This window comes from Fistularia commersonii, chromosome 3 (genome assembly GCF_037954325.1).
Source record: "Fistularia commersonii isolate RoL2024-O1a breed Wild chromosome 3, RoL_Fcom_v1.0, whole genome shotgun sequence".
Classification (NCBI taxonomy): Eukaryota; Metazoa; Chordata; class Actinopteri; order Syngnathiformes; family Fistulariidae; genus Fistularia; species Fistularia commersonii.
Window position 1 is genome coordinate 18,724,974 of NC_141286.1, and position 23,297 is coordinate 18,748,270.

General features: G+C 38.9%; 1 protein-coding gene across 5 annotated transcripts in view; it reads left to right on the forward strand.

The window, feature by feature from the left end:
• The window catches only part of nav2a (neuron navigator 2a), a 98,499-nt gene that overhangs the window by 48,756 nt on the left and 26,446 nt on the right, over nt 1-23,297 (forward strand). For all 5 annotated transcript variants that reach the window (XM_086143986.1, XM_086143983.1, XM_086143984.1 and 2 more), the window contains exons 11-15: nt 846-1,256; nt 5,333-5,455; nt 17,662-17,791; nt 20,943-21,255; nt 21,503-22,220. In XM_086143986.1, coding sequence (XP_086000112.1) covers nt 846-1,256; nt 5,333-5,455; nt 17,662-17,791; nt 20,943-21,255; nt 21,503-22,220 — 1,695 coding nt within the window. The remainder of the gene's footprint in view (nt 1-845; nt 1,257-5,332; nt 5,456-17,661; nt 17,792-20,942; nt 21,256-21,502; nt 22,221-23,297) is intronic.

Sequence of the window (23,297 nt, forward strand, 5' to 3'; positions counted from 1 at the left end):
GTGTGTGTGTGCTTTAACACAGTGTCTTCTCAACTTACCAAGTCCCTGCTCTAATGAAGGAAATCAAAACTGTTACAATGAAAAAAAATCTGTACTTTTAAAGGCTCGACAAAGTGTAGCCCCTTACTGTGGCTGATACAGCTGAATGGTAAACAAGCCAAATCAGGTTAACTGCTGGGGATTTGAGTCAGTGCCTGAAGTTTGTCATGGTCAGCAGACTATGTCTGTCTTAAGTTATAAGTATTCCTTCCCATTCTTTTTGCTTTCTCATCCTTCTTCTGAGAGGACATTACTTTGATCACAGGGCATGTGTCTTTCACGTTTCCTTTGATTCTGGCTTAGCCCTAATCTTGCATTCTCCACCTGAAGTATGACCTTTGCTCTGGCCCTTTTCCTCATTGTTGGTCCAGCTGTTTTATTTTATTTAGTTTGGACTCTGTTGCATGCTTCATATGCGCTACTTTATTCTCTCTCAAAACTTAACAATTGTTCCTTTGTTAATATATACTGAGTTATTCTTAGTCTGTTTTGAACCCTGTATCTTAACTTAGGGCATTTAGCAATTAGTTTAAGTTACTTTAGTTGATTTCATCTTGATTTCACTTGGGTTGATGATCAACTGTTTTTTTTTTCTAATGTATAATGACTCAAAGGTGGTTTCCAAGGTGCTGAGCAGAAGTGTTACCTCAGGATTAACCACTTATATTTGATCTATTTTTCTTAAGTCCAGGAATAAATTTTAAAGTCTAAAGTCTTGAGGTGACGTGTACTATACTGTATATTTGTACGTCAGCTTTTCTAATGAATGTCTCGTTTCTTTCTGACCATATTCTGTTCATGATCAGCACCTTGGAAACCACCTTCGATGGCAGTGTCACAACAGATATTAGCAGCGTTGGTGGTAGCGGCAACAGTGGAGGGGGGCGAAGCATCCTCAGCCTCACCTCTACACGGCCCTCCCTGTCCTCTTGGCGACTTGGCCAGTCCAGCCCTCGCCTGCAGGCAGGGGAAGCTCCATCAGTTGGAAATGGATACACCAGCCGTGTTGCTGGCAGCCAAGGAGGACGTTACGTATATCCAGGGCACCTCAGACGGCAGCTTGCTGTCAGGGGTGGAGGTCTCTGCAGTATGGATCTGGGGGACAGAGCTGGCGAGGAAATTGACCTTGACAGGATTGACATGGAGGTCACTGGATACATGAGTGACGGGGATGTGCTCAGCAAAAATCCTGCGCGTAATGATGATGTCACTAGCGGGTAAGTGGACCATCTAGAACGTTTAAAATTCCAACCCAGAAGAATTTATCCAAATATTCAATATATACAGGAATATATTTAGGGAAACGTCCACATGAATATGTTTTGATAACGAATTGTATATATGGACTGATTCCAACCTCTCAAAAGGAAAACATTTTCTAGTTTTCTGTTCGATATGACATTAAATTATATATCAATTTAAGTTATAACTAACAACCAGAAGAGGACAGTAGTGTTCCTTGTGCAGAGACCCTCTGATGAGACCTTGAGTAAATCTGAAAGCCTCCAAGAACTCCCATCTTTTCTGCAGATGCTGTTATATTTATAGTATGTTTATTTCCTTCATTAAACCTAGTGTCCATGTCGCAACATGCCCTTTGCATACTTTTGAAACACATTGTACAAATAAGCCTTTGCTGTCATCATTATCCGATGAAACTGTGAAAGGTTCCAGGTTACCATCAGATGGCATCAAACGGGTTTTGATTAAAATACCAGTGTCAGGCAAACACCTTTGCCAGAAAAATAGTAAGGCTTTTGAAAGATGAGATAAGAAAGATGATTAAACTAAACACAGCGTTTTGAATGAGCAGTCAGTAATTCCTGTAAATTTGCAGTGACTAACCAGCCCCAGGGTGGCTATAGATATTAAGCCTCCTAAGTGCTCTTGTAGCAACTCATATGTCTGAGTGGCTCAGTGGGAAAAGACTGAGCCAAACTGACATTTGCTTCAGTCTCATGCTTTCTCTTAGAACACTTTCAGAGTGATATTATTAGGCTCATTATGTCATAAAGCATTGTGTCAGTAATAAAACAGCTGGACTGGGTCTTGATATACCTGCAGTGAAAAGGTCTTGGAAACTGTGGAATTTTCTACCTCAAGTTCCAGGTCGGCGATAGATTTTGGAGATTTTGGAATGCTTATTATGGATTGGTCATAAATATACATCAGGTTTGAGGATGAAGTGTTTCATTTGGTGTCCAGCTGGTGTATTGACTTGTGCTGTCTTTGTGTTAACTCTCTACTGAGCAATTTGGTGTTGGTTGAATCTTCTGAGGCAGCACAGAATATCTTCAGTAACTAATGTCTTAAAATAAACAGGGCTATGTGAGGAATAGATGGCAAAAATAGATTTAATTCAGCATTATGCAGCTGGACTGCAGAGATTGCGTATGAGGTTATGAAGCTTCAGTGCCATAAAGCGAGTGCTTGAATATGTGTTTGTGTACATGTGAGCAAGAGTGAGTGTGGTAGGTGGAGTTGCCCTGTGGGTTCAACATTTCAGATAGACACAGATTGATGGCCTCCCTCCCCTCTTTACATCCTCAGGCCATTTAGTGGTGAGCTCCTCTAGAAGGACGTTGTCATTTACTAACTGGTTCTTCTACATAGAGGTGGGACATCTACCCAGAAAGACAGACTCATCCTTTGCATGTGAAAAATAAAAACAAAGTTAGTTGGTGTGAAATAAGAGGATAGAGAGAACAGGGCTGGATGGAGAACGTTAATTTTCTGTGGGCACTCCCGAAGGGAGCAGCAAGAAGAAGAAGGAGAAGAAAGTCAAGTACGCTTTTAGAAGGCTTGAAACAACTGATTTAATAAGCCTTATTTTGCTGTGATATTGGATTGTAGTGGTTTTGAGATCAGAGAATGTGTTCTGCATGTATATGTTGTATTCCTTGGATTAACAGATTACAACAGTATGTAAAGTCATTTTGAGCAATTTAGTATCCTCAAACAATAGGGACCAGATATGGACAAGCAAGTGAAAACATAAAAGAGCTTCAATGCATTACTTTCCTTAGTAGGTAACACTGTAACGTGACAAGTTTCTTTGCCATTTGACTATAGGTATGACAAAATAAACAATCCGAAGACTTCATCTGGTCCTTTGCAAAATAATGGCATTACTTCTGTTTTCAGTCATTTTATCAAGACACCCTAATATAGGCCTGAAGAGAAAGACCTAAATGATGATATATTGTATCAGCAGTTTTCTTCAACCTCCAACCCCCTCCTCTCGTTCTTTTTGGCTTTTTTGTCCCATTCAAACAAGAACGCACTAATCCTACTTGGCCAAGGGGTATGCTCACTGATCAACTCCTCTGCCCGCCCACTTCCCCCTCTCCTCCGCCCCCCTCTGCCTTCATCCAGACAAACACAACCTCCAGCCAGGAGTGGAAGGCATGTGTAGCTGAGGCTGCATACCACCACATGTCTCTCACGTTCAAGCTACACATGGATAAATGACCTAAAACACTAGTGTCTGCTCACTTGGCTCTAATCTACTGTAGCCTTACCTGGTGATTTTGTCCAAATTCTAACAGTTTTCGCACATGTTCAGGCCTGATAATAAACAGTAGCTAAGACGGTTGAGAGGAGACACCTTTGCTTTGGAGATTCTTATCACCTGGAATTGAATCAGCACTCACCTGGACGTGTTTGTTTTGCTTAGGACTAACTGTGATAACCATGTTTGGGGCTGAGAGGTATGTCTGAGTCTTTTTCAGCTGCCAAACATAAATTAGAAACTGCCAGTACCACTATCTATGATTCCATAGAAAATGCTTTATCGCTCAAGTTAAATTTTCATAATCTGTTATGTTCTGTTTCCTGCATCAGCTTTGTAAACTCTACCTTGTTGAAAAGTTTCAGCAATCTTGTTTGGGCATGTTGGGCAGCCAGAGATGGTAACAGGTTAACAGCCAATTGAAGTAGAATGCTGGGAAAACTCACTTACTATATATGAGGGAGAATTTGTGTGTATGCTGTGTATTTGCTTGCATGCATGCGTGTGTTTGTAGTAAAGGTGGTTGCAAATGGAGAAATACCAAAGCACCTTCAAGGTGACTTTGCTTTGCTTTTGGGACGATGAATAACTTATTAAAGGCAGCTAACACCCCATCGCTGTTGGTCATCTGACAAGAGACCCTGTTTAGATCTCTCAATGTTCATTTTTCATTGTCAAAATTTGCTCACAAATGATTCACAGATTATTGCAATGTATTGGAGGATCTTGTCAAAGAATTAAGAAAATAGAAAACAAGATGTAAAAAAAAAAGGAATTTACCTTAGACACAATTCAAGACATTACAATTGTATATTTGAATGCATGAAATAATCAATATGTCATGCAACACTTTTTTCTTAGAATTTTATACAATTCTATTTATTTTTTGCTTATTCATTTTTTAATGTCAGACTTTGGCTGTTCCTGGAAACTTTATTACTTTCAAGTTTAATGCACACATAATGACATCCTCCGCATCTGTAGAAGTTATGATGATGATTTTGTTTGACTTCTGGTTGCACAAAGGAAAAAGTGTGTATGGTGAACATGTACATGTTTGAGTTCCACTCTCGCTGAGATGTACTCTGAGATAGCACAGAAAGTTTTTTTTTCGAAATCTTGTCGGGCTTATTTTTCTTTCTGATTTAAATGTAAAAACAGAACTATTACAGCCTTTCACAGCAGGCAGTTAGCAAACAGTTCAGCTTAAAATCAGTAAACATTGCATTCAGTTACAGCTGGGATAAATGAGTCAATATTTAGTTCCATTAGGAATCACCTAAATGACCAAATATTTGGGTAATAGATGCGTGTTGTTTTTAGCTTGAATGGGAATGTTTGTTTAAGTGTTGAGGGGATCCGCTTCAAACTGTAAGAGTCAGCTCCTGACTCCACCAACTAATAAATCAAGTTCCGTCAAACTCCATTTCCATTATGACATGAAATGAATGCCCCACTTATGCAGGACTTGGTATATTTTTAGTTTCTCTTTACATTAAACCACTCAATCATTCTATCCCAGCTACAGAAATGAGAGAGTATGATATCCTCCCTGTCTATACTGAGGCACCACTTCTTTAAGACACCCCTGTTGTTTTAGGCCATATGCTATATGTAGAGTCTGACCGATTAGCGTCTAAACATTATAACCTGATTAATCTTTTGACTAGTGGGCACGTCTTGACAACTTTAGATGCTTCTACAAATAACTTGACTGGACTTTGGGTTTTTTATGCATTTCTGAGTTGCTTAATATAACATGACTCTTATTGTTTTTCACAGCTATATGACTGATGGAGGTTTGGGTTTGTACACCCGGCGTCTTAACCACTTGCCCGACAACATGTCTGCTGTTCGAGAGACTCTCCATCGAAACATGCCATCAGGACAGGGAGATGCTGACAGGTATGACAGAAGAAGCTTAGACACATCTGCGCATGTTCCCTCATGTAATAATGTTTTGTCTTCTTATAACCTGGATTTTCCAGAATAAATGGATTCATTTCATACTTTTGTTGCAAATGTGGTGTACAAAGATTGTTAGCTAAAAAGAATATAGCGTTTATAATGGGACCATTCGATCTTTGAGTAAGTGTTGGTGAAATGATAATGGTTACAAGCTTGTCAGAGTATGGAAAAGCAATATCAAAGCTCTTCACTTGATAATTTTTCGTAATCACTCATGATGTTTCAATTCTTACTTATCTGTTTGTCTATAAAGGTCAAACATTTCCTTGATGACTACACCAGATTAAGTTCCAGTGCTTACAGTTTGGATAATTACCCTAATATAAATTTTCATTCAAAGTAAAAAAGTAACAATTGAAATGATACATTTATATCAGATTCAGCGTGTCTAAGATGTAATATATTACTTGGTCGATATTTGTGATATTTAAGGTGCGCAAGCTTGCACGAAGAAATATTTGGGACATACAAACCCTATTTTATTCTGGTGTCTGCCAAGAAATTTTCAGAAAATAACATTATTCTAAGGGTATCAAGGAACTTAGGAACCTTTGTTAGAACTTTGCAAATTATGCTTATAACTGTCAAGTTAATAGCAGCAGACTCACAACTGGAAGACTGTGGCAAGTAGATGGTCAGTTTGGTAAGAGATAATATCACAAAACACATGTGAAAGTCACTAATCAACATATTGTAACTTTGTTGGTTTATGCGAAAAGCTGTCCTGGCCAGTTGCGTAGCATCTTCAAAGTGATCACAAGGCAGGAAACAGAGGACCTATGACTCCTGCCAATTATTAATGAAACTGCAGGGAATTTTGGTACTTCTGGACATAGTTCAGCTGTTCAAAAGTTCAGTAATATATGCCAGAATAGTTGTCTCGAATTATCTGTCCTGGTCATATCTTGGATCTTGCTGTTGGTCTTCTTCCTCTGAATGTATCCATCTTTTATTTATCCTGTTTAAAAACTAACCATTAGTTAACCAATAACCCATATGTTTGGATCACCATGTGTCACTGTTAGTAATTCAGTAACAAGCGCTGGTCTTTTCTATCAGAGAAATAGAGGAATATGGTTCCAAGGAACATGGACCAATGAAAGGCTCTATCATGTTAAAACCGTACCATGTTAAATAAAAGGGGCCTGAGTTGAAGACAAGTGGCAAAATGGATGTAAGTTTTCAGTGGAGATAAAAAGTAGTATTAAATGGTTAGAGAGATAAATACCTGGAAGTGTATGATAGAATAACCATCAGTATGCAATTGTTTGATAATACGACCAAGATTATATGCTAAAAGTGTGAATAATTATTTTCAAACCAACTTTCACCCTACTTACATTTCTTACATAGACAGGGAGAGTCTTATTTGTCTGGTAACTTCAAGCAGCCATTTCCCTTAAATCCTCAGGTGTGGCTAATTTCCTGTGTTCCAGACTTTTGACCTCTGTTTTTCTAGCTTCCTTTTACCATACATGTGAAGACACACACACACACACACACACACACACACACACACACACACACACACACACACACACACACACACACAGTCCTGTAGTGGATCTTTACGCAAGCTGCTTACATTTTCGCTCTCTCCTCTTATTTCCATGTTTTGCTGCATTAGTTTCCTCTCATGTATCATTTTCCCAAACTACCCTTTTTATAAGAGTTATAACATAAAGAGACTGAATTATTTTAACTTGTGCCATTTCCATGTCTTCATCTCTAAATTTGCAATTTTCATGTTTTCTCTGAGGTTTGGTATTTGTGTAGGCAAACGACTCCTCTAAATTTCATCAGATGGGTTGATCATCTCTTACATTAGAGTTTAGAAAATGGCAGGGAGTGTTTCAGATATGAAAGGGGTTGAAGTAAGGTGAGGTGAGAGGCTGTCCTCCTCCCCCAACCACACGCCCTTACCCTGAAGGAATGTCTAATAAATGTGCTTACTGGTTTTAGCGAGGGATTAATTAGAAGAGTTGGAGAGGTGACTGCTTAATAGTATTAGCATATTTAACAGTACCCTGCAGTGCTGAAGGGTAGAAATGGCTGATGTTTTTCTGATTTAAAAGATCGGGCTAATTTAAAACATAAGGCGATGGAAAATGGTGCATTTTGATCAGATGGTGATGGTTGACCCTGTTTGCTTGTGTTCTCAATATTGTATTTTATGAACGTCACTGTGAAAGGTCTGAACTAAAGGTGTAAGTGCTAGTTATTTGCTGACTGGGTGTGGTATAAACCTGCTTTGCCATTTTTATGTCTTCTTTCACAATGAACCCAAGCCTATCTAAGCAAGTGGGGGTAGGAAAAGGTGTCGGGTGTTAACATGGCATTAAGGCAACAACCTTGTGACCCCTGGAAAAGTATGTTTTGAGCTTCAAAGAATCAGGGTTCACAGGCAGGAGTGTTTGATAAACCAAACTAAACCTGGGCTAATGAGGAGTGCAGGGAGAAAAAAAAAACTTGATGTTCCTTCTTGTTCATGTAATACGAAACCAGTCGAAGTATTATCAGCTTACTTTGGGATTGATGTAACAGAGGAAACCAGTCAGTACCACTGATCCAAACGTTCTGGTCAATGTGAAAAAAACATTATTTTCTGAGTGTGAAGTTGTGGGTTATAGACAACCAAAGATTACATGAGGGACAGAGGCCTATGATGCTAAATTGCAACAATGATCAGAAATTGTTTTTACACATGTGCAAATCTGCATGCATGCATATGTATGTATGTGTGTGTGTGTGTGTGTGTGCGCGCTTATCCCTATCATTTATCTCTGTCACTGGAAATAGAGGAAGCAGTCTATATCAGAGTGTTCTCTGATTTGAATTCTCTTTGTTGCTGCAGACAATAGAGAGGTCTTTGTGGTCTGAAGCTGTTTCAGTGAATACTACCCCCTCCACACCCTTATTGCTCAGCTGTGAAAAATATGTCCTATAAAATGAGACACAAAAGCCTCGGTGAAACAGTGTTGTTTTTTTAAGATTATTTTTCATCCCAATTGTTGACTCTATACCTTCAGTGTGAAGTATATTTTTCATGTTATATGAAATAGTGTCTTCAAATTAATCCAAGACATTAATTTAAAAAAAAAAGTCTTGCTTACTAGTCCTAGCTGGGAAAATTCAGTCAACAACCGGGGGATAGGAATGTTGCACCCTTTTTTTCTTTACTTTTTAACTTTGAATTGCCATGAGATAAAAGTTTAAAGCCTTTGAATTTCTTAACAGACTGATGCGCCGTGTCCTGTCATTAGTGTTCTAGCCCAAATCTGCAAAAATATTCCCCTTACAAAAAATTTTTGAATAGCTTGTATCCTCTGCATTTCAAAATGAGAATCCTCAGACGGCATCACCTGCTGTGTGCAAGTTTCATTGTCAAATTTTTATCTTTCAGTTTAATTGCTCAAACAACATGGGTGACTACAGTAATTTTTATTTGTACTGGATATTTCTAACTTATCTTTAGAAGAGCTTTGCATTAAAAATTAGAATCAAGTAATGCCTTAGTTTTCTTTAATATTAATGTATCAATGATATTTGTTCATATTATTATATCTACACACATTTGCCAAGCAGCACTCTGTAATTTCTCATGTCTAGACTTGATCAGGTACACAACTGGCCTTGCACAGAGGAGTGAGCTTTCAAGCTGCCAACACCACGTCACATTCACCTATCTCCTCCTACCCTTGTCTGTCTATCCTCACTGTCTGTATTTCTACCTGATCTTCTTGTTTTGTAAATGTTGTGGTTTAGCCCAAGGCTCTGTAATCATTCATACAACTGTCTCTCACCTCCGTCAGTTTCCCGTAGAGCCAGTAGTTAATGTGTATGATAATCACTGATGTAATGCCCAATATGGACTTGTGGTAAACCCCAAACCTGTTGGGCATTCCCATTTTTGGAATATCATCAACCTGTCAGAACTTATCACATCTGCTGCTTCAGGACTTCTCTCAAACAGTATCCCTGATCCACACTGTGTGACTGTCTCACTCTGGTGAAACTGGAAAATAATAGAAAAATAATAAACACAGCATGGAAACTGCAGGAACAAAACACATAGCAGCTAAAATATTAATGCATTTTTCCCAAAGCAACAATGGGATGTGACACATCAAATACAAGACTACTAGAATATTTGATTAGTTTGCTTTCCCTGACTGCTGGTCATCATGAACTTTTGTTCCAGAAACCTTAATCTTAATCTTTCATTTTTAAAACAATAGGTTGAAGGAACGAGTAAATTATTTATCTTTATAAATGTCATTGCTAAAATGTTAAAGGTTTTATGTAACACAGTTTTGAAACACACTACCTGACTCTCCTGAAACTATCCCAACCACTTATTGAATCTCGACTGAAAACCATATTGTTCTGACTTGCTTGTATAAGTATTTGCTAGATCCTTTCACAATGCAAAGTGACCTCTTTCTCCTTTTTGATAGATTTTTTATTTAATTTACCTTTTTTTCTTCGTTGTATTTGTTTCTGTTGTTTTTACACAGCTCTGCACAACAACCTGAATCTACTCTTATGTGAAAATTGATTTGCTTTGCCTATATGTCGTAAGCATTCAGAAATGCAGTTGTGAGGTTGTCTTTTAAGCCAATATGGACAATTTTTTTTATTTTTGTCTTGACTTGAAAATGACAAAAAAAGAAAGGAATTTTGTACGAATGCCATAAGTTAAAACATTTGGTAAACACTTATTTTTTTCTCTATTTATCTTGTGCACCGACTCACACTTCCAACTATCATATATCAAACTGTATACAAGAAAAGACATTTTTACAAATAACTGGACTTTTACAGCTTATGCTAGATGTCCATGATGAAATTGTGCTGCATTGTGGCCTTATACTGTAAGCTACCATCTAGCTGTTTGAGAACAGTCTGCAGTATGACCGGGTTCACTCTGAGATGTGGACTCTCAGCACGGGCTGCCAGGTCAAATATGTTATGAGTTAATCATATTCCAGAATTTCTACTTGCCTCAGTGAGTCTGGCATTCACTGCGGATGGCAAAGAAAGAATTTAATCATACAGGGAAACATGTTTCCATATTGTGCATCTGACAATAAACACTTTGAATCCTTGAATCAATTGTAGTAGAATATCTTATGGTTGTAGCGCACACTTAAGTTCCAAATTCCATCCATCCATGCATCTTCTACTGCTTATTCTACACTCAGGGTCGTGGGTGTAACCTCAAAATTAAGTTCCATTAATCATTTATATCATGATGGCAGTCTTGTTTGTATTTAAATAGAAATATTTTGTTAAGAAATTTTGGAATTACAATGGCTTAGCATGAAAAATATGCAAGCAGCCAGGATACTGCTAACCTTTGATGAATGGCTTTTGAGTTTGGCAACATTAGTGTAAATCATATACTACAGAATTAACCCCTTTTTTATAGGGCAACAGTAGGTTTCTGTGTGTGTGTTTAATTAATTTTGAAATGAAACACTAGGGGAAATGGGTAGTAAGTATGGTTATTACTTGATTGTGTTTGAGGAGAGGATACTCAACTCAAGAGGACCAAGTTTACCTGGTGAAATGGAAATTAGCTTTTCTAGTGTAAACACTTGCTGCTAGAATGTGTAGAGTTAAAGGTCTTGATTTATGTGGGAAAAATGGCAGAATACACAGCAGGAAAGAAGTAACTTGTGAAAAGTGAAGAAATTGTAGATCAGCAAGAAGAAATGTTTTGGTTTCCATAGATACTGTAGCAGCAGACCCCCTTTCTCCCTCCAGGGTTTTTATTAGAGCACCTGCATCAGCTCACTACACACACAAACACCAAGAAGGGTGGGAATAAGTCAGGTACTCAAAGGTTTTTGTCCTCACGTACATAGTCTTTTATATCAAACCCCACAGTTTCAGTCATTTTTCATGCTGATCTTTTTCTCCTGCCACAATACCTCTCTATCTGTTTTCTTTTGCTTATTTACTTTGGTTCCCAGCTCAGAGTATTGATATTGAGTCACGATCTACAAAGAGAAGTGTTTCATATGGGACAAAGTTCACATGCTGGATTCAAAACCAGGGCATTTTCATTGAAAGCTCAAATTAAGAGGAAACAACAGGACTGTCACTTTTTAAAGGGAAACACAGAGATCAGATGCTCAGTCTCATGATTTGGATCCAGTTTGAAATATGAACCAGGATAACAAAAGGAAATAGCAGATAGTAAAAGTGGAGCAAAGAAGCAGAACTTGTTGGCCTTCAAATTTATCCAGAGTGATTGGACTGTGGATTGCTTAGGAAGGGGTAAGTTGTTACAGATATCTACGACATATCATGCATATATACAGGGTATGGATATTTTATGGATATACATATGAGGTTATGTATTGATGATAAATCAAGAACTGAATGCATTTTTATTATTTTCTTCTTTATTGAAGTTAACAACCTGCATTTAAAATGTGAGAGGAAATAATGCCAAAAAATTTGTCACACCTCTGATATTTAACAGACTGCAAAACAGCATATTGCTGGAGATTTATCCCTCCAACCTAATGTTACAAAAAATGTCAATGAATAAGCTAGATTCTGTTTTGTTTGTTTGTTTTTTTTCCAGATGTTAATTGTAGGATATATGCAGTGTCAGGATCAACCAACTCCATATTTTAAGAGATTTTCACAAACTGTTATTCTTTATATATAAGTACATACAAGTACACAAAACACATTTCAGCACATCATGTTAAATGGTCTAAAATAACCTGCAACAACTGACATCTGGTAAACATACAAAGATAGGACATTGCCCCCCCCCACACAAAATCCAGTCTTCAAGCAGATTTCAAATATTATGGATGTCTAGCTGGTTGCCTACTCAAAATTAAGTAGAAGCTACTTATATATTCGTCAAATACTGTAAAATGTTAATATTAACTTATCAATCATAGCAGTCTTGATTGTTTTTGTTTTTTTCCCATACAAAATTCAAGCTATGAAATCAGAAAACTTTGGAACCTCCACAAAGTTTTTTTTTTGCTGTTTTCAAACCGTATTACAGATCATATTCAAGTAATCTCATTAGGCACTGACACAGTCATATGTTTGATTTCTCCTTATTTCCCTTTGTTTATTTAATTTGTTTATTTAATTGATTAGTTGCATTCTTATAATTATATAGACAGCAAAAACAGTAATGAATACTATTTATTGACAGATATTGGTCAGAATGGTTTAAGTAGGAAAGATTCAAATACTTGCTCTCTTAAGTATTATTTGTTTTTTATTGCCACAAAAGTGGATCATAGTCTGTCATCTGGAGACACTTTCAACCAGATTTCAAACCAGATGAGCATAAAAGAAGACCTTTTTTATGTTTTCTTTTATGCTGTGGCTCCACCTCAGCGAAGCAGCTTATAATTTATTATTTGACCCTCAGGGGTCCCATGAATCTTTTTGTGGACCACAGGTGCAGAGGCAGGAATTACAGCTCTGTGCTTCTTTCTGGCATTGGGGCGACAATAGACTGGTATGTTTGCAGTGTGTGTTTACGAAGTGTGTTTGCACAGAAGTGAAAAATTCAACGTTAGTTTCAGCAGCCCAGCAAATTGTTCTTTTAGTTACATGCAGGGGGATGCAGCATGGGCAAGTGGGATGCATGTGCTCAGTGATGCATTTCACATGCACAAAGAGTTTTGTGTGTTTTACTGTGGATCCGGGTCAGTTGGTTGAACATAAGAGAGTGTGTTTGCACATCAAACAGCGAGAGAGAGAAAGAGACAGAGAGAGAGACAGAGAGAAAGAGAAGAAAATGGAAGTCAATGAGAAAGTGCAGCAGCCAGAGGGATCTAACTGCTTTGATAAATTCTCTAAATGCAGAATACAAATGTTTGCCCACAGCAAGAGACAATAGGACCAGACACGGGAGAGAGAAACACATTCCTGACTGTCCAGTCTAGTCCTGTCATTTCTCGTCGGTGCAGGGACAGCTGTGTCATTTTCGTACCACACGCCTCCTGGTCTCTGGCCCGGAATGTGCCAGGTCTCGTCCTAGCAGCCCCTTCATTGCCTCCTTAACCTCCCTATCCCCATTCAGTCTGGACTGACTTGGTTTAACAAACATGAATACCAGTTTAAAGTGGTTGTTTCATGTGATTGTTTGTGCTGGTTGTTGTTGTTTTTAATTGAAATGGGCTATAATTCCAAATATCATGATCTATTGGAAAATGTATGACACCAAAAACCTTATTTTGAGATTTTTTTAAATTCAAAATAGAAATCCAGAAGCTTTATACATCTTAAGAAATTCAAATTAAAAGTGCAGCTGCAAGTGCAAATTCTTATATCATAAATTAGTTTTGCTTACATGTGAAACACAGCAAAATCTATCGGTACTTTTAGTGCTTTTGAGTCCCCCTGCAAGACAAAAATAGAAAAAAAAAAAAATTCCCATCTGTTTTGGGAAATGTGGTGAATATATTTGATTGGAAAATGAAACTAATATCCATTTTTGACACACACACACACACACACACACACACACACACACACACACACACACACATATATATATATATACACACGATTAGGTATAGCATATAAACATAATACAAATTTGCAGAAAGCAGAAGTTGAATCCGCTTCGGTAACTTATAAACACATAAATTACATGATTTGATTTTACTCGAGTGCTGAATGAAACCCTGGATATCTTTTTGCACACATATTAAAATGCTTCCATAGCAATCACAATGAACTGATGAATATTTCTTGATTTTGCTTAATTTCCACACTGAAATAAAGGGTAACAGTAATGTGTAAAATGGTCTTAAGTTCTTAGAAATATATAATTCCAGTATTGAAACAATATGCCAGACCTGCAGACCTTTGGAAATCTTAGAAGGGGCTAATATGCAGTAGCTTATGCCATTACACTTGCTCATTATTTCTGATATGTGTCTGCACAATATTCAGAGCCCTCACCTGTCATGTTGTCTGTGATGTCATCAGTGTCCCTGCCTTGGGGCCTTTTAGTCCTGTCTGTCTATCTGTGTGGATGTAGACATGTATTTGGGGTCATATGATCCAGCTTCAATGTTAGGACCAGTAGTTTCCCCTCAAACACAGGAAATCCCCTTACTTCTGCCTCACAACTCTGTTGTGGCCACATGTCTGTGTGTATATTTCTGCGGTACAGATCCTGTGTGCTTGTGCCAAAGTCAGACAAGGATTTTCATGAAGGGGGGTTACAGTTCTGCAAGCTCGACCAACAGACCGCAGTCCAGAGGGACACACACAAGAAAGTTAAACAAACGTTCTTTTTCTCAGGATATATTCTGACACTCATTGGCTGTCCCATCTGAGAGACCCGTTTTTCATTGGTCCACTTGCCTTGCAACTCTGCCCTTCTCTTTAAGGAAGGTTGGGCTTTTGACCTCTGACCCCTTTTTGAATGCAGCATCTCTCTAAAAGGATCTGAGCAGAAATTAGGCTCTTTGCTGGAATGTCTTGATTTGGATCAGTGTCCCTCCTCCACTACTGTTCTCTTTTTATTTTTTAGCCTACCAAATCCGTGAGATGAGCGAAGTGCTCTCTAATCCTGGTGAATGTCCAGCTTATTCACCTGACATTACGTTGGCAGGATCAGTGCATTCAAGTTATCATCATTCAGTGGGCATTCAACTCAACTTCATTGTCAACGAGACATAAATTTAAGCATAGTTTAATATGTTTTTGAGATTAAAGTGAAATTATTCCTTAAAACATTATACCGTTTCACCTAATCCACTCAGTGATGTTTTAGAGTACGGCCTGGATGACCTGCGCTTGGCACCACTTCCTCCCAAGGGCAAGTCATGGTTAACGTCTCTGTCTCCTGTGATTGGCCATAAAGGGATCCGTGGTTGTTAACTGGTTGGTTGCTTTGCCAGCAGGAGGCTGTGGGCTGGGCCATGCCGCTTAGCCTGATCTCTAATTAGCACTGGCTTGTCAGGGTGGATCTGTCTGGGAAATTGCAGTCTTGCGCACATTGAGACACATACAGTCACTCACATATAAACCCTAACTGGGAAACACAATAAAGCTACAGTGGAATGAGAATTGTCCTTCACTTTCACCCTGTGATTGTGTGGCTTTGACTTGTGTTGCTTTCTGATTTTAGTTGAAGTGGCTCATTTAGAGTTTGGGGTGTGTTTTTTGTGTCAGTGTTCTCTACTAGTGGCACAGCTATAGCAGTGAAGTGGTTAACAGTCCTGGGGGAGGCTCATGTTACCAGCGGCGGGGCAGGTCCTTCCCTTTTCTCCCCCAGTCTCTCTCTGGTAGTCCAGAGAGAGACAAACAGTGCCCGAGGGATGAAGCATCAGTGCAACGGGTGACAAAGGAGCTCCATCTAGGAACACAGCCAAGGTGAGAGAGAGAGGGAGAGCGACATTGAGAAAGAATTAGTGAGCGAGAAATTTGGCTGTGTGAACCCTTAGCAGCATGGAGTCATGAAGCTCTCTGTCCAGCTTGCCATTTTCCTGCAACGCTCTGGTTCCCTCAGCAACCCAGGCACCCTTACCAGGTAGATGTCCTTTGTGTGTCTGTCTCTGTCCATGAGTTTGTATTTACATTTATGTGTTTATGTGTGTGTCTACACTAGCCATTAAGCAGGTAAAATCATGTACATGGTCAAAACCCTTGTTTTGGCTATGTACAGGAAATGTTTGGATTTTCATGTGCTGATAAAAGTCAGGTCACATATCTTTTTTTCTCTTTTGGTTTGTTTTGTGGGTACTTTCCCTTGTGGCTGCTTAAAGCAGTTGAGTTGACTTTACTCACTGAATCCCTCTGCACCTTGTAGTCTGTCAGCTTCACAGATTCTTTCAATTGTAATGGTTGGTAGAGAATCTGCTGCTTTTTGATTTATTCTCTGGTCGAAAAACCCAAGGCATTTTCAAGTTTCTCTGTTTCACTATTTTTTGTATTTCACCATCTACCATTTATGGATTTTAATTTTTTGAACAGACTGCTTATGTTGAACTGATTAGAATTTAATGGTAATCTAAATCTGCGGTATCTGCCGTTCTTTCTTCTTTATTCTTTTATAGCCATAATTATTATACTATGTTCAAGTAATGGTGGGAACCATTCTAGATTCGGAGTTTGCGGTTGAACAGTGCTGCATTAGGTTGATACTCAGTTGCAAAATCAGCCCAAAGCTATTAAACGCTAACACGAGTTGATTTATTGACTGGATATGGAACCTTTTTATGAATGCGTTGTGCCCTTTGTAACAAGTTACAATTTTGTTTTTCATTACATCTATCGTGTGAAACTTAAACAGTGATGTACTGTAACAGGGGGAGCTGTTTTCTTTCATGTTTTTAACTGAAAAACATTCTTATTTTGCTATCAACGAATTATTATCATATGTTCATGATGATTGTGCAGGCGTGTTTCTGACTGTCCTCTATTTGAGTCAACTTTGCACCGACCATCATCATCCACCTCTCTCTGGTTCTTTTCAATTTCATGCTTGCCAACCACCCAGTCTTCCCGAACATACCTCACCCTCCATTGACTCATGGCAAACACATGCTCACATTTATACACACATTTTTTACAAATACAGAAATCTATCCTGCATTAACTCTAAATGCATGATTTGTTCAGATGGGTCTGCTTGAACATGTCAGCCTCTGAATGAACACACAGGAAAACACTATGAGGTCATCCCTCCAATGAGTCTTTGTTCATTTGACAGACAACCCTATTCAGCCTGTGTCTGTGTGTGTATGCTGGTCCAAACTGAGGGCATTTTAGATGGGGAAGTAAAAAAGCCAACAGAAACTTCAGTCTCAGAAAAGTTTTTATTTTTGTTTTAAATGCTTTTCCTTTTTTCTTTTCAATCCCACACACTTATTGGCAACAAAACTAGTTTTACTTGTTTTTAGCAAACACATGCATCAGGTAAGTAGTGCATCAGGATCTCACATTTATGATATGATCGCCCCTCAGTGCTGTGTGTTCACCATCTGTGAAGAGGAATGAAACATATTTCAGAGTAGAGGCTTTTAATGGAAGCCAAGTGTTCTTCCAAAGCCTCGATCCACACTAGACAATTTATTGTTTCTGGAGTTTTAATGTAACCTCTGCTCTCTCTTTGTTTGTGTTTTTATTTGCAGTTGGGATGACAGCAGTTCTGTGAGCAGTGGCATTAGTGACAATATCGACACAGATGACATAAACACCAGCTTGTCCATCTCCTCCCACAGCAATACGCCCGCAGCACAGCGCAAGGGTCTCAGCACACAGGTAACACCAGACATATGTTTACCTCAATAAAACCATTCAAGTAACCAGATCAATCTTTTTTCCACCCTGTTTAGGGTGTCGCATGTCTACTCTTTTCTCACATAAGTTTTTTTTTTTTTTTTCTTGAAACTCTTGAAAATTATTGTTACAAGCCTGCTTTTCTATCACAGTAGTCCACAGTCCATTATGAAGCCTGTCAAAAAAGGGTACTTTTCTTCATACTTCTTTATACTTCTCTAATTTTTTTGGAAATGTCCCCAGACATTATTTTCATGGCACATTATGTTTGTCAAATTTGCCATTATTTCTTCCCTCTTGTTTCTCTACCTTGTTTGCAGTATAGATGCCTGATGAAGTTTTAGTTATTATATTTTCAAGAATTCAATGTTTCTGATTGATTTTATCAGAAAATTGTAAAATTTGTAGCACGTGGAAAAAGTCAGTATTTCATATTTTCACTTTCAGCAAATAACATTTGCAGTTCACCAAACATTTAGTTTTAACTTGAAGTTACATTCTACCGTAACTTTATTAACAAGCTTAAATGTGTGAAGAAATTAGACAACTGTTGATGAAATTGTTTCTTCCTAAGAATTTTATTCCTATTTTCTTCCTTGTCTGTTCCAGTCCCTCTACTAGTCAAAAGAGGTTGATATAGACCGTTTGTCTACTACTGCCAGATGAAGAACTTTAGAAATAGATCAGAGTAGATCTTCGGATCCTTCCAGTTTGGTGTCAACTCCTTTCACATTATATCTCTAAATATTTTGACCTTTATATCCATTGATAAAGCTAACTAAACGATTGTTATATGTAAAAAAAATATTTTAGGCATTTATACGCAACAAAGTCAGCGTACAACAGCATCTGGCTTATTTTTACTGCCTTTGAACCACCTACTCATCCCCTTGGCAAGTCTATCACTGTTTCTCTGTGCGCTCTTTTAACAATATTTAAGTTATTCACTCCCTTTCCTTGAAATAGCTACACATCTGTGATATAGATATTGTCCCTCTTATTGGTTATTTTTTAGTTGTTTTTTTTTTGTCATCATGACAGTCTCTCTGTAAACCTGATTGAGTATAAACCACAAAAAGAATTGCTCAAAAAATTCCCCATACGTTTTTCTTGTGTTTTGTAGTTTACATTTCATAGATACACATACCTTGGACTTTTCTCATCTCTAACAATTTAGGTTCGCTTAACAGCGAATTTGATTATCAATGTAAATTTAAACCACAAAGTATTTAACTACTTTTATGAACTATAAAACTAATGTGCTCTTTCTCTGTCCTGTGCATTGAATCAGTGTTGGATGATAACTTTCAAAACGCAAATGTTGATCCTGTGTCAAATTGTTATTGACTGATTAAGAACAAGTGCAGTTCAGGAAATTGACAATAATATTGTCACTTGACTCACAGACAAGCATTATATTATGATTGGTGTGGAGCCAGTCACAGATGAAGCCTCTTAATTGCTGCAGAGGTCAGGATACTGAAGAAAAAACAAAGGACGGCACAAAGGATTCTTTCTTTCAGCAGTGCTGACACATTACAGGTTAATATAGTCTGCCTCATCTTTCCTTTTGCAATAATACACACTGGCAGGATGGTGTGTTTTTGAAGGTCTCTGAACAGAGCAGGCTGCCACATTTTTGTAGCGTTGCCTTGGCAATTCCAGAGGTAACTTAAAAGCAGCTTTCATACCTCAAACAGCTGCAATTTAATGTTGACCTCAAATAATGGTTATGGTAATTGAGCCAAGGTACAGAAAAAGTGTTGAGTGCAGCACAGGCACTGGTCATGCCTTCATCCTCTCTGGATATGCAAGATAGAGACCCATGTCATAAATAGGATCCTATGGGATGTGATAGCATTCCGTAGTTAAGCATTGGTAAACAAGCATTCCAGACACCATCTCAATCTTATGTATGTGTTGACGAGGAAATTCAGTTGTGAAAACAAAAATAATCTAACTAATTTAATTTAAAAAAATGACTACTTTTCTGGAAAATAAATAAATATGTTTAAATAATAACACTTGAAACCATGACTGCATACAGTGCTCGGTCAGTGGAGAGTTTGCCTGTGAAGCGCATGCTCACATGCTCGTTAATTGGACTAAACATATCAATGTATTTGATTTTTAAATGTAAATGACTTGTAATGTTGCATGATTATATTTTGCAATTTCAATACACAGTACAACACAACATTCACAATAGAGCCTATTGCAGTTAAAATGCTAACCTAATCTGGATTACTATTTACTGTCAGAAGCCCAATAAAGCAGATGCAGCAAATATGCTTTCCTCAGATGTCAAATAACTTTTCAAATAATCATTCATCCACAAACCCCTGAAGTGGTCGGACCATCTGTCAAAGGGTGAGTGGTGTGATGCTGGCAAATGTTTGCAGATGACAGTGTGATCTGTAGTTAGAGCAGAGAACAGGTTGAGGAAAACCTAGAAAGGTGGAGGTATGGAGAGGAATGAAGGTTAGTCGCAGCAGGACAGAATATATATATGTGTGAATGAGAGGAACACAGGTAAAAAGGTGAGGCTACTGGGAATGGGATCAAGAAGCTGGAGGATTTCCAATACTAAGAGTCAATAGTCTAGAGCAAGGGAGATTCTGGAAAAGAGGTAAAGAAATGGGCTCAAGCAGGTTGAAATGGGTGGAGAAAAGTGTCAGGGGTACTATGCGATCGAAGACTATCAGCCAGAATGAAAGGAAAGGTGTACAAGACAGCGGTGAGACCAGCGATTGTCTTTGGGGTTGACGAGGATGGATACGATCAGGAATGAGTTGATTAAAGGAACAGCACGTGTAGGATGTTTTGGAGAGAAGTTCAGAGAAGCCAGACTGAGAAGTTTGATCATGTACAGAGGAAGGATAGTGAATATATTGGTAGACGGATGCTGGAATTGGGGAAGGTTGATTGGCTGTGGTGACTCCTGAAGGGAAAAGTCGAAAGGGGAAGAAGAATGGGAGGTGTCATGCTGACAAGATTGTTCAAAATAGTGTCTGTGGTTATAAAATGTGGGAGTACCGGTACTTAAAAGGAGCTTGGCAGGAGCTCATAAAAGACACTTTTTTAAGCAGTTATAAATCTGACAAACAGAGTGTGCGTCTGTATGTGTTTTCAGCCTGTGACAGATGCAGAGAAACACTCCACAGCAATGCACCAGTCCTGGTCTGGAGACGAGGCAAAGAGGCCAGACGCAGGGTCAGACAGCGGGATCAGAATGGAGTCGGGCTCTAAGTGGAGCCGACGAAACCCCTCTGACGTATCAGATGAGTCCGACAAGGGAGGCACGGGAAGGAAGGCCCCCTCTGTGTCCCAAACTGGATCTTGGAGAAGAGGAATGAGCACTCAGGTGGGGGTTACATCCCCCAGGACCAAAAGCAGCAGTAGCACAGGCTCTACAAGCTCCATCACCCTTAAGACCCACAGTTCAGGTACTCATTATCCATCCAATAAGTCATACAGCAGAACGAAATGGATATAAACTCTTAATATTATCCAATCACTGGAGTCACATTTATTACTGTAAGGTAAAAGCATGCTGTGTAGAAAAGTGTATTACATTCAATATATTGAGAAAAAAAAATCAGAAAACAAATGAAGAAAATGTAGATAAAATATTTTGCTAATGTAACACAGAAGACCTCCTTATGCTAATGTTGTTTACTGTATGTTCTGAAGGTAAAACGGATGATGTCAAGGTGTCAGAAAAGGGGCGACTCTCTCCTCATTCTAATGGACTTCAACGCTCACCCTCAGATGCGGGACGCAGTAGCGGGGACGAGGCCAAGAAACAATCAACGTCCACGAGCCGCAATCCCACCACAAATACATTCTCACACACTGTTTCTGACCCCCATTCTCAGACTCAAACCTCCCGTACTCCAACAAGCACGTTTGGCTTTAAGAAGCAGGGAATTGGAATGGTAACTATGGTAACTGCAAGTGGGGCCACGATAACAAGTGGCTCAGCCACTCTAGGGAAAATCCCTAAATCTGGGGCGCGTTCACTGGCAGGTGGACTGAAGGCCATCGGGCAGGATGGAGGATCGGTGCTTGGTCATCACGACGATGGCTTCCTCCCTATGGGTGCCCGTTCCACCCTTCAGTACCGGAGCCTCCCGAGGCCCAGCCGCACAGGGTCAGCTGCCCGCAATGGAAACCGCTCTTCAACCAGCAGCATTGAGGCAGCTGTTCTCTCGGTCACATCACATGGGAAGAATTCAATCAGCCTATCCAAAACAAATGGTTCAGGCAGCCTGCTGACTAATCAGACAGACAAGGAGAAGGGCGTCTCTGAGACGGATAACCTCAGAAGTGGACAGGCAATGCAGAGTGGAGGAGCAGCAACTGTTCCTTTAACAGGAAGACAGCAGGTGTCCTCACCCACACTACGCAGGTCAGTAGACAGTCTTAGAGGAATATGCACAGTGGAAGACTAAATCATTTAAATGGCCATCATCTATGTTCTGGGACAGTAACTTTCACACTCATATTTGTACTTGGCCAAAACATGTACTATGCCTCAGATAATATTTTGGAATGGGCTGTAATCCAACCCAAGCTCAGGTCCAGTAGCCAGTGTTTACATGTATCAGATAAAGTGGAGCTCACAGGCAAGTGGTCTGATGAACCATACAAAGTGGGGTCCACTTCTTAAGGGTTTGTATTTTCAGTGTGTACTTACGCAGCAAATGATAATTAGTATAAAATCACACGTCTTACTTGTTTTTATGAAAACAAAGTTAAGCTTGGAAAACTTAACTCACCCTTTTACAAAAAGAGGCCTTGAGTTTTACTGATCAGCTGCCAAGCCTCAGCCTTGGTGATACAAATGGGGAGGGTTTTGTGTGAGTTAATGGGAACAGGGCCTTACCTCACTACTTTGCCCTCATTAATCTCAGAGTGATAGTTCTTCAAACAGGCTAGGTGCTGGTCTTGCCACCCACCACAGTTCTTCTCATCATAGCCTGCTTTTAACTCCAACCCTGAATTAGCAAAGACCAAAGAAAGTTCTCAGTGTGTGTTGGCTATGACTCAGACGTTAGCAGTGACAATACCTTTCCTGGTAACAAGCATTAGGCATGCTGCTTTAATCCTTATTTAATTTAAAGCATTATTTTTTGTTGACACTCTTGACACAATAGGGTACCCTTCATGATCCCGAAGGTGCCCATGATATTATTTTGTTAAATTCACTTTTCCTGTGTTGCCCATTGCTTGGAAATATGGCATTGCATTAAATTGAGACAAATGTGCTCTAGAAAGCTGTTTTGTATGTAAAATAATTCATAAGAAAAACCCATGAGAGATCATTTAATCCATGTTTTCCTCAATGTGCAGCAAACAATATAACCATTGGTGCAAAATGAAAGGTTAAAAAAGCCAAAGTAAACCACATGCTTTTTTGTTCAAAATTGACTCAGTAACACTTGTGCTATTGGGGTGGTGTTGATTCTATATAACATCAAATACC